Source organism: Scyliorhinus torazame, chromosome 9 (assembly GCF_047496885.1).
Source record: "Scyliorhinus torazame isolate Kashiwa2021f chromosome 9, sScyTor2.1, whole genome shotgun sequence".
NCBI classification, from domain to species: domain Eukaryota; kingdom Metazoa; phylum Chordata; class Chondrichthyes; order Carcharhiniformes; family Scyliorhinidae; genus Scyliorhinus; species Scyliorhinus torazame.
This window is the reverse complement of record NC_092715.1, coordinates 110,023,363-110,035,845: the sequence shown is the minus strand read 5'-3', so window position 1 is coordinate 110,035,845 and position 12,483 is coordinate 110,023,363. Positions and strand designations below refer to the sequence as shown.

Genomic DNA, 12,483 nt, shown 5'->3' with positions numbered 1-12,483 from the left:
GATTGTGCTGAATGGCAGGCTCAAGGGGCCGAATGGCCTCCTTCCTCTACTAGTTTTTATGTTTGTATGTTCGCTCACACTAGCACAGATCTGCTGGGAGGCGACGGCCACATTCTCAGCTGCAAAGATCACAAGCGCAGAAGTCCCACCCACTAAGAGCTACCAGCCAATCAGCGACCAGCTGTTCTTCTGTACTCAGTAGTGCCACTGATGGGGGTGGGGACAGGGGGAGAGATTAATACCCCCACCCGAGTCCTCAAACTGTTAGATCTGGTGGCACCCCACATTCCCCCAGGCCCCCCCCCCCCCCACCACCACCCTCCACTCTGCCGAGGATTTCTCCTTGCTATCCTCAGTGACATTATCTGAAGGTAAATTGTCAGTTTTCACATGTATGTTGATGACAATCAGCTCTACCTCACCACCACCTCTCTCGCCTCCTCCACTGTCACTAAATTATCCTGATGTGGAGATGCCGGTGATGGACTGGGGTGAGCACAGTAAGAAGTCTTACAACTCCGGGTTAAAGTCCAACAGGTTTGTTTCGAATCACTAGCTTTCAGAGCACTGCTCCTTCCTCAGGTGAATGAAGAGGTAGGTTCCAGAAATATATATATAGACAAAGTCAAAGATGCAAGACGATAGTTTGAATGCGTGCATTTGCAGGTAATTAAGTCTTTATAGAGCCAGAGAGAGGGGTAATCCCAGGTTAAAGAGGTGTGAATTGTCTCAAGCCAGGACAGTTGGTAGGATTTCGCAAGCCCAGGCCAGATGGTGGGGGGTGAGTGTAATGCGACATGAATCCAAGGTCCTACCAACTGTCCTGGCTTGAGACAATTCACACCTCTTTAACCTGCTCCATCGGGACCTGTAAAGACTTAATTACCTGCAAAGACTCGCATTCAAAATGTTGTCTTGCAGTTTTGACTTTGTCTATATATATGTTTCTGGAACCTACCTCTTCATTCACCTGAGGAAGGAGCAGTGCTCCGAAAGCTAGTGTTTGAAACAAACCTGTTGGACTTTAACCTGGTGTTGTAAGACTTCTTACTAAATTATCAGATAGCTTATTCAACATTCAATCAGGGTGAACATAACTTTCCTCCAGTGAAATGTTGGGAAAATTGAAACCATTGTTTAGGATCCCTCCTCCAAATTCCATTCCCTAGCTATCGGCTCCATCTCACCCCCTCAGAGCAGTCTGAGATTAAATCCATCTGCTCTCAACCTTGGAGCTGGGTGGAGACAGGTTACACTTAAACTCTGATGGTGAAACCACACAAAACATCAAGCAGTGTAGCACATATAATTCCTATCATTGTGAAGGTTTTTTTCTCTGTCAATCATTCCAGCTATTCCAGTCGGTGTAAACATGATTCTTGAATTGCTTATTGAGACACACATCCAAGGTTGAACCATACACTCCTGGGATCTGGGATCTGAACATGTCCCACACTAATTAAGTTGCACTCGTAGCCTAGGCCACCGAGATGCCTATTCCAGACATCCTTGATCCACAACTTCACTCCATCCACTTCCATCCAAAAGTTGAAATGGACATGCACAAAACCCTCTGCGGGGAACTTGATTTTCAACATGCTTTTCAGTCCTTTGGCCATGCAGGCTAGAACCACTGTGAATCTTGTCTACTCATGTCATGTGGTTTTTACTAGACCAATTTTTGAATCTTTTCACTCCACAGTTCAGTTGCTGGCCATATCAAAATGCAGTGTCATTTCATCCATGTTGCCGACATGATATGCTAGGTACCTATGTTATTGCTGCTGTCTGATGCTGAACCATTGAAAACTGTTAATTTTGGCATCACGGTCTTTTGGTAATCTTGGAGCGATCTTGGTCATCCGCTGCAACACAAGACATTTTCGATACATAAAGCAGCTACACCAACTAGCTGTTGTTCTCAAAACTTTGCTGGACATGGGTTTGATTAGGTCCACTTAAGTGCATATATGTATTTCATTTCTGATGATGATGTAACCATTCCAATGATTTTCAAGAATCCGCTCCAATAAAGGGAGCGGGATTCTCTCAGCCAACGGCAGGCCGGAGAATCACCAGGCCGGGAGCGAATCACGCGACACCGCCCCGACGCATGGCCGCTGATTCGGCGGAGAGTGGAAAATTGCGCCATTGGCGCCAGCGTGGCGCCGGACCAGTCCCCCCCCCCGCCGGCGATTCTCCACCCGGGATGGGCCGAGCGGCCGTAAAAAAAAATCCGAGTCTCGGCGGCGCCGTCCACATGTGGTCTTACCCAGCGGGGCATCCATCCGGGGGTGGCCTGGTGGGGGGTGGGTGCGCAGACCCATTTGACGCCGGCATCAGCAGCTGGAGCGCCATGGGTCGCTCCAGTGCCGTGCTTGCCTACTAAGGGGCCTGGAATCGCTGTTCCTGAGGGCCTGTTGACGCCGTCGTGAGACGCAATGCCGTTTAAGACGGCGTCAGCACTTAGCCTCAGGATCAGAAAATCCCGCCCAGGATTCTCAAGGTCAGGCAAGTGGCTGGTCCCTGTTCTCATGGCACATTTGGTCTTGGGCATCGTCTGAAGGGCAGATTCCTTCTTCTTCCATTCTTGTGCCAGATTTTCATGAACACCAAATTCCCTCGCTAACAAGTTAGTAAATGTTACAATGTTTAGCTCGAAATCATTTGTTTTGTTGGAAGAAGCAAAGGCAGGGGAGTTAACTTCATTCATTTTAAGCAATTACTGTCAGGCGCATGCCTTGTTTTTGAAACATTTTTAAAATTATTTTTTGCCTTAGATTTATATCATGTAAAGAACCATAATGCTGGAAAGTGTTTCAAAAGAACTGTGGAGTATAAATGTGTTTTGGCGAAAAGATGGAGAGGCTGGGAAGGGAACCAGAGCTTAAAAGCCTAAGTGCTAAAGGAATAACCACAAATGGTGGGACAAAGAGTGTTCCAATTCCCATTCTCTACCAGCACCTAATGGTGCACTAGAGCAGGTTTTCATCTGTTACCATAGCTAGTTATTCCTGGAACAGGCCACTAGTCTGTCGCCAACAAAGAATGTGCGGATACATAAGAGTTCTGAGTTTGGAGGAATGCAGAAATCTTGGGGGGTTTTGAGTTGGAGGTGGTTACAACAAGACTAATTTGAACACAAGGATAGGAATTATAAAGTTGAGGTGTTGGTGGACTAGGACCCAATGTACCAACATATGAACAAGGAGCATCAGTAGGCTATTCAGCTCCTTGAGCCAGCTCCGCCTATTAATAAGGTCATGGCTGATCGGATAATAACCTCAAATCTGCAACTTGCCTTCACCCAAAAATCTATCACCACCATGCTTACCAAGAATCTATCCACCTCTGCCTTAACAAGATTCAAAGACTCTGCTTCCATCACCTTTTCAGGAAGAAAGTTCCAAAGACTCATAACACTCAGAGAAAAACATTTTTCCTTCATCACTGTTCTAAATGAGCGATCCCTTATTTTTAAACAGTGACCCAGTGAGGATGTCGCCCTGAGGTTTGGAGAGGTGGGGGGGAGGGCTCTATGGCCATGGAGGATGGGAGGGGGTTCAGTGTTCTTGCTGATTGGGGTGCCCTTTAAATATGGCGCCCTGATCTCTGTGTAGCTGGCACTGCCGCTAAAGTAATGGAGCTAAATAAGCCCATCGATTTATTTATGATCAAGTGTCAGAAGATGTGGACAGAAAGCCTGACTGTGTTTCTGGGGAGAAACATGCGCGGTTTGGGTGTAGACAGTCCAAAGGTACAGATCCCACTTTCACAGTACTCTGAAAAATACTTACAAACTTTCATTGATTAAATTGTGTTGAAATCCCTTAATGTCTTGGGAGATGGTGTGTGTGCTTGCTGTTGTGTTCAATTGACTAAATTTAAGGTCCTCAAAAAATGACAAAAATCATGAAGAATCTGCCGATTCTCAAAATCTGGTGGAACGTCCATTCATGTTTTCTTCAGTGTGTAACAGAGGGAATGCCTTAGGAGCAGAACAATCAAAGCAATTTTACATTTTATATGATCCTGTAACAGAGGCCCGGTAAATAATATATAATCCACTCAGCGATTTCCATATTTGATTGGAAGAAATTCACCAGCTCTTGACTAATATCAGGTTCTACAATTATAGACAATATCATTGCATATATCAATGAAGCTGGCAGGACTGATGGAGATAGCAATTAATAAAGCATCGAGTATCCTCAGGCAGCATGGTAGCATTGTGGTAGCACAATTGCTTCACAGCTCCAGGATCCCAGGTTCGATTCCGGCTTGGGTCACTGGCTGTGCGGAGTCTGCACATCCTCCCCGTGTGTGCGTGGGTTTCCTCCGGGTGCTCCGGTTTCCTCCCACAATCCAAAGATGTGCAGGTTAGGTGGATTGGCCATGATAAATTGCCCTTAGTGTCCAAAATTGCCCTTAGTGTTGGGTGGGGTTGCTGGGTTAAGAGGATAGGGTGGAGGTGTTGACGTTGGGTGGGGTGCTCTTTCCAGGAGCCGGTGCAGACTCGATGGGCCGGGTGGCCTCCTTCTGCACTATAAATTCTATGATAATCTATGATAATCCTGGGCTTTATTAATATGGGCACAGAGTACAAGAGTAAGGAGGTTATGCTGGATTTATACAATACACTAGTTAGACCTCAGCTGAAATAATGTGTACAGTTCTGGGTGCCACACTATAGGAAGGATGTGAACTCATTGGAGAGCATGCAGACGAGGTTTACAATAATTGTTCCAGGGATGAGAAATTTCAGTTCTGAGTATAGATTGGGGAGGTTGAGAGTGTTCGCTTTGGAGAGAAAGCTCAGAGGAGATTTGATAGAGATGTTCAAAATCATGGGGGGGCTCAACAGAGTAGATAGGGAGAAACTGTCCCTGCTCGTAGAAGGATCAAGAATGAGAGGACACAGATTTGCAAAAGAAGTAAATATGTGGGAAAAAGAAAATTCACACTGCGAGTGGTTCAGGTCTGGAATGCACGACCTGAAAGTGTGGTGGATGCAGATTCAATCGAGACATTCAAGAGGGCATTAGATTATTATTTTAATAGAAACAATATGCAGGGGTACAGGGAAAAGGCAGGAGAATGGCACTATTGTCATAATGCTCATTTGGGGACGCGATGGGCCGAATGGCCTTCTGCACTGGAAACATCCTGTTATCTCCCTTCAATTTGTAAACCTGAATATTAACAGAGGGAATTATTGGGAAAATGGCAATTTTTGTGGTAGTTCTATGAAGCACTTTACTTTCGTTAACAGGGGAAACAATAGAAGATGCTGTTCGAAGAGAGGTCGCAGAAGAAACTGCAGTCAAGGTTGGGCATGTTAAGTATGTTTCCAGTCAGCCCTGGCCAATGCCTTCATCTCTCATGATTGGTTGCCAAGCTATTGCAGTAACAACAGAAATTATTGTGGACAAAGAGGAAATTATAGATGCCCGCTGGTTCAGTCGTCAGCAGGTAGGGAAAACTATTGAAACTCTTGGACTACAACCAGATTAACTGATGCTGTTTTTGTTACTAGCTGTGTGAAATAACAAAATGTGCTCTGAGAAAGTATAAATTGGTTTATTGAGAGATTAAATGGCAGAAGAGTTGATGGTGCAGAACTAGGGGGCGCACTGGGACAAGTAAATAAACATTCTTGCTTTCTGATAGCAGCTATTCATCATTCTGCTATTCATATCTCCTCTAGACATATCTTTGTTACTTTTGTTGCCCCAAGTGCCACTCCCTTTGGCCTGGCATCACCAACTCTTTTGTAATTTAATTTCTCCTGACTTCCACCCTGTCACAGACTTCCCTTTTGTTATTTTTCCAACTCCCCTGTTTCACTTGTTTAAAAGGGATTACATTTCTAACTTTCTGATGTAAGGTAATCAACCTGAAACATTTAGTTTTGTTTCTCTCTCCAAAGGTGCTATCTATCCTGTTGAGCATTTCCTGCGTTGACTGTTTTAATTTCAGATATCCAGCGTCTGCAGTATTTTGCTGATTATTTGACTTAGTTGCAGAGCAGAGCTTAAACTCAATTTGTGACATGGCCTTACTAGTTGACTGTTTTTCTCTGAAGTCTACACATATCCTTCTCTCAAATAAACTGATTGTATGATTAAATTGTGTAGATCAGGGTAGTGTCCTAGGCCCAACCACCTTCAGCTTCATCAATGACCTCCCTTCCATCATAAGCTCAGAGGTGGGGATGTTTGCGGATGACTGCACAACGTTCAGCACCATTCCCGACTCCTCAGATAATGAAGCAGTCCATGTCCAAATGCAGCAAGACCTGGACAATATCCAGACTTGGGCTGACAAGTGTCGAGCTTCTTGAGTGTTGTTAGAGCTACATTCACGCCACACAAGTGCCAGGCAATGACCACTTCCCACAAGAAAGGATTTAACCATCGCCCCTTGACATTCAATGGCATTACCATTGCTGAATCCTCCACAATCAACATCCTGGGGGTTACCATTGATCAGAAACTGAACTGGACTAGCTATAGTAATACTGTGGCTACCAGGGCAGATCAAAGGCTAGGAAACCTATGGTGCGAATGATGTACCATCAATTCACTACAAGACGATGAGAACGAGTGAACATAGGCTTTATTATCCAAGAACCTGCCTGCCTGTGACTGCTGTAGCAATGAGCGCCATCCACAGGCGACAGGTCTATATACCGCCCTGGGAAGGGGGGGGGGGGGGCAGAGGTGGAGCCCACCAGGGTTCCAGTACAATACATGGAAGGAGATCATATTACCATTCCCTGGCCATAGGCCACAGTACTATACAGACAGCTTATATTATGGTGAATACGTTCACCACAGCACAACTCACCTCCTGCCCCCCCCCCCCCCCCACTCCAAAAAGCCCCCCATCATCCGCAAGGCACAAGTCAGGAATGTCAGGAATATTCTCCACTTGCCTGTATGACTGCAGCTCTAACATTCAAGAAGCTCAACACCATTCAAGACAAAGGAGCTCGCTTGATTGCTCCCCCTTTCACAAACATCCAAACCCTCCACCACTGACGGAACAGTGGCAGCCATGTGTACCATCTATAAGACAAACTGCAGTAACACTCCAATGTTCCTGAGACAGCACCTTCCAAACCCATGCCCGCTGCCAACTAGAAGGACAAGAGCAGCAGACGCCTGGAAACCTCACCACCTGCAGGTTCCCCCCCCCAAGTCGCTCACCACCCTGAGTTAGAAATATATTGACGTTCCTTCACTGTCGCTGGGGAAAAATCCCTCCCTAACAGCACAGTGGGTGTACCTACACCTCAGGGAGCAGTTCAAGAAGGCAACTTGCCACCACCTTATGAAGGGCAACTATGAATGGTCAATAAATGCTGGCCTCGCCAGCAATGCCCACATTCCGTAAATGAATTTTAAAAATCAGTCTTGTATATTACAAAAGTGCTGAGAACCGCAACAGGTACAGAATTAAATTGCAAACCTGCTTCAATTGTTAAAAGTTAAATTAAATTAATGTAGTTACAGCTATTAAATATTCCAGACATTATCTGAAAATCAAATCTCGCAGGAGAAAATTAATTCAGTTTAAACACTGAAGTGCTTTCTTTTGTTGATATCACAGATCGCTGAAATCCTGACGCAACATGGTGCTGGTCCAATCAGCATTCCACCACCGCAAACTATCGCACATGGGTTAATTAAAAAGTGGCTTAAAAAGAATGCAAATCTCTGAATTCACTGCTGTGTTGACCTGTAATTATACACCGCCAATCTTGGCAAGAAGATCACAGCAATCTTCCCAAAAAGAGAAGACATCATACCTGAAATGGTAGTTCGAAGACTAATTCTGAAATCAGCGCTCACTAACCTATCAAACAGGTCTCATGAACATTTGCTCATTTGTTGATTGAAAATTAGTTTGGAATTTGCTGACAAACGGGCAACATTAATTCAAATTGATTTTGATTTGGAAATTTATGATCTGCTGCTTCTAATTCTGTGAGTGATTTGCACTGTAATCAATTCAGAGTGGCTTCTCAAGCCATGCCAGAAGTTTTTTGACACCTTTCCCAGACATCTGGATGTGTTTTTTCACAGTTGTCAGAGCTTTGCACCTCTTCTATTTTCAGAATTGTTTTGCTTCAAGGACCAGATCATAACAAATCCGCCTAAAGGTGTTGATCTCTTACAAGTTAGAAACAAGACTTAATTTTAGCCCTGCAGAGAAATGTACAATAAAAAATCTATTTGCATCCATGAAAGACGTAAGGAATAATGTTCACTTTTATCTCCAGGCCAATGGCAGTTAATATCATGGAAAGGAATTTCAGGAGAAGTGTGAAAAGAGCTGCCGGGTTGCTGTTACTCATTATTTGCCGAGCAACGATAGGTGTACATTACATCATATTCTTTATAGGGCATGCTGTGATGGTGCTGAAATTACCAGGCCTGTTGCAAAAACAAATATCTTCATCATGGTGCACTGCTAAAAGTGCCAAGTGGATGATCCACCCTGGCGGGAGAGAGAACTCATGGATCCTGGTGCTTCTCCTGTTCCACATCCTTTATTCCATCCCACCTCCACTTTAACCTTCCCGCTCAATCATTCATGATACTTTTTCCCCTTTTAAGATTCACCAACCACAAAAAGGTCCCAGATAAAATGTTGACGGCCATTGTTGGCGGCCTGAATTCTCTGCACCCCGACGCCGAAATCGCATTCGGCGATGGGGCAGAGAATCCAGTTTCCCGCATGAAATCGGGACCGGCGCCGGTTCAGTGATTCTCCGCCCCCCTATAAGCGGAGTACTCGGGGAGTACGCCGCGCTGATTATGCACCACCTGAGGCCATTGCCAGAGGCCCGTCCCACTATTCTCCGCCCCCGACCGGCCGGATTCCCGATGGCATGGACCACTCATTATCCTGCCATTCGGGATACACGCGGGGTGGCTGCGGACTCAGTCAACGGCCGCCACAGTCGGGGGTGGGCCGATTGGAGGGCAGGGGGGGCTCATTCGGGTCGTGCGCGCGGCCGATCGGGAGCACTATTTCCGCATTCCAGGTCCATGGTCTGAGTCCGCCAAGGAACCCGGCGCGGCCACTGTCGAGCGCATGCGCGGCCTCTGACCCGGACGTGTGGGGGGGACTGTATCGGCAGCTGGAGCTGCACAACAGCTGCCTGCTTGCCCCCTGCAAGGCTGTGAATCTGTGGCTTTTTGACGCCAGTTTGTTTGGTGTAAAAGACCACAGTTTTCACAACGGCGTGGGGGCATAGTCCCTGAAACAGAGAATCCAGCCCCGAGGTTACAAATATCGTCCAATGCATATGCAGCATGGGTCACTAATATTACGAGCAGCAGTGATATAACGCAGCATTAGTTTGTTTGCATCCTATAGGTGAACCAATTGCGGCGATTAAACAAACCAGAAGAAGACTTTCTTCTGCCAAGGCACATGAACACCGCCCCCCCCCCCCCCCCCCATCCCCAACCTCCCCTCAACATAACCTTCCTCCCCCAGCACACACACACACGGTATCCAATCTAAAATTACAGGAATTTCATTTACCATTTTTAAACCGAGAGCACTCTCGTGACTGTTGTTGCAGTGCTGCTGCTGCTGCTGCTGACCTTCAGGTAGCTTCGTGGTTTTCTCGCGGGCTTTTCAAACAGGTAACTCCAAACCACAAAGCTTTCTGAAGGTCAGACGCAGCCTGACAGTTCTGATTTTATAAAACTCAGTCCTTCTCATCAGCACACCTGGCTGCTCAGTGTGAATGACTTGAGAATACCATTTAAAACACTGAGCCCAAGCCCCCTCAACGCCCAGGCCCCGGTATTTGGCACCAACTGCACCCCACCCCCATCACCCTCCGGGCCCTGATCCAATCTCCTCTTGAGGTCCAATGAGCACTGAAAACTTGTGCTCCAGAACTAGCCGCACCCCTAGCCAAGCTGTTCCAGTAGAGCAACAATACTGGTATCAACCTGCTAAAGTGTAAAATTGTCCAGGTAAGTCCTGCCCAGAGAGAGCGGGACAAATCCAACCCAACCAATTATCTCCCTCAGTCTGCTTACAATCATCAACAACGTAATAAACAATGTCATTGACACTGCTTTCAGGCAGCATTTGTTAACCAATAGCTTGCTCACTGATGCTCAGTAATAAAACTGCACTTCCAAAAAAGGTTTTAAAAAAGCAGTTGTGTAATTCTTTTTTAAATGTGGTATTTTCATTGTTGATTTGTACACTGTATATATCATATTGATCATAAATATATGAACGTGCTTGTGATCAATTCCTCAATGTCTATTTGCCATGCAGTGTCAAGAAGGCAGCTCACCACAACCTTCTCAAAGGCAATTAGGAATGGACAACAAATGCTGGCCTAGCCAGCGAAGCCCACATCCAATTTTTTTTAAATATCGATATTTACAATTTTTTATAACGTTTCTGTGAATTCCTTTTTAAAATCTTTTCAGTGACACAAAACGAAGTGTGAAACTCTTTGACACAACCTCAAGGATGTAAATTATAATTGATCAAAATTGATATCTAGTCAGAAGTTCGTTCCACCCAAACCTATTATACCTCTCTCCCATGTTATTCCCTAGCCAAGAGGCTGAAGCTTGTCAGTCAACAGAATCTTTTATCTGAATCTCAAAGAAATCGAATTGCTGGTTAAACATCTGGTGACAACATTCCCAATGCCTAGACAAAGGGCTGCATTGTGTCTTTTGTGTCTACAGTAGAAAAGCATTTCAAATATGTTCTGACTACATTTAGCCTGCGAGTTTCTGGGACAAAGTCTCATTCAAAATTTTAGAGATTTATCTCATCATCCAGTGCTTTACATTTGCTTTTGTCTTGGAAAAGAATTAAATTACTTGGAACATTTAAAATCCTTTGAATGATGGATTCAGTTTCACTAACTATTTATAAGTATGAGTTGTTTTTACAAGATCATCCTTCAAGCAGGCGCTGAAGATTGAAATACTGTAGTGCCTGTTCTTGTAAGATAACTTGCAATTGTGGAATGTGCAGTCTGGTTTTCATCCCTCATTCAAGCTGTCAATTCCAGAAAAGCAATATCTTCAACTTCTGAAAGATAACCTCAAAGAATATAAAAGCAAAAAAAGAACTATTAGGCTTTAAATTCTATCAGTAGACCATCCTCTCAATACACCCTATCATTTGAGAATCATAGTCTAAGATTAAAGAGAACTCGTTGCAAACAGCTGGATGTTGGAATGTTCTTTGAGAGGTATTGCTGCTTTCAACTCTGAAAGATCCACTGGTGCGAACTGTTAATTTTTGCAATGTGTTTTCTGCACTGCAGCCAATTAACATTTGACATTTAATATGATTTAGAAATGTAAATGATGCTGCTGGCGATATCTATGCATGCAAAATTACCAATCTTAGCAGTAACAATGATGGCAATCTTATTCCTCAGAATTGCTCAGTAGCCCAAAATCAAACAGAGAATACTCTGCATTTGTGCTTCATATTTGGTGGCATGGACACCCGAGGGGAAAATGATAATCCTTAAATTATATGTTGACCATTCTTATCTACCTTGTTATGAATAGGAGAGAGACAGACTCTGTCTGTCTTCCTCTTGCCATCTGTCCGTGAGCAGAAGGTGTTTTTAATTTGATTTTAAAATATTACAGTCAACTCTCGACGATCATGGGACTTCCATTCCCACCCGCAAAATTTTGCGAAGGGTGAAATCGAATGGTAAGCTTGCACATGCGCGGTCCTCACTTTCTACATGGGAAAGGCGAGAATCCAATTGTTTTACATGAAAGTCGAAGTTGCAGATGTCCAAAGTTTGGGCCATGAACCCCGATTTTACGTACATACACCTTCAAGTAGGTAAACAAATTCACAATAGAAGGGGCCACATATGACAGATATTGACTGTATTTCACATTCAAAACCCCAAGGAGGAGTGTTTGTAAATTTCCATTCCACACACACACACGCACAGTAAAGTAGCTGATAGAGAAAAGACTTTGTAAAACGCGAACCACAGAAATAAATACTAGTTCTTGTGATTTCCAGAGTCCAAAGTTAGAGTCCATTGAGGAATTATTTCTCATAGGCATTCAAGTTTAATTAGCTGAAGATTGGAGTTTGGGGGCAGGATTCTCCGAACCCCCGCCAGGTCAGAGAATCCGGGATGGCGGGGCGAATCCCGCCCCGACGCTAGCTGCCGTATTCTCCGGCGTGTTTTTCGGGCGGGGTTCACGCCACGCCGGTTGGGGGCTGTTGGCAGCGGCGCCCCCCCCAGCAATTCTCCGGGCCCCGATGGGCCGAGCGGCCGTCCGTTTTTGACCAGTCCTGCCGGCGGGGGTTACGTATGGTCGCACACGGCGGGACCTGGCAGGTAAGTCAGCTGGGGCGGTCCTTGGGGGGGCGCAGGGCGGATCTGACCCCGGGGGGGCCCCCCACGGTGGACTGGCCCGCCATCAGGGCCCACCG

At 45.3% G+C, this 12,483-nt stretch overlaps 1 protein-coding gene across 5 annotated transcripts in view; it reads left to right on the top strand.

Moving 5' to 3' along the window:
* The window catches only part of nudt12 (nudix (nucleoside diphosphate linked moiety X)-type motif 12), a 62,957-nt gene extending 52,062 nt beyond the window's left edge, over window positions 1-10,895 (top strand). For all 5 annotated transcript variants that reach the window (XM_072516388.1, XM_072516389.1, XM_072516393.1 and 2 more), the window contains 2 exons: window positions 5,273-5,472; window positions 7,615-10,895. In XM_072516388.1, coding sequence (XP_072372489.1) covers window positions 5,273-5,472; window positions 7,615-7,725 — 311 coding nt within the window. In that variant the 3' untranslated portion in view covers window positions 7,726-10,895. The remainder of the gene's footprint in view (window positions 1-5,272; window positions 5,473-7,614) is intronic.
* Window positions 10,896-12,483: the final 1,588 nt, after the last annotated feature.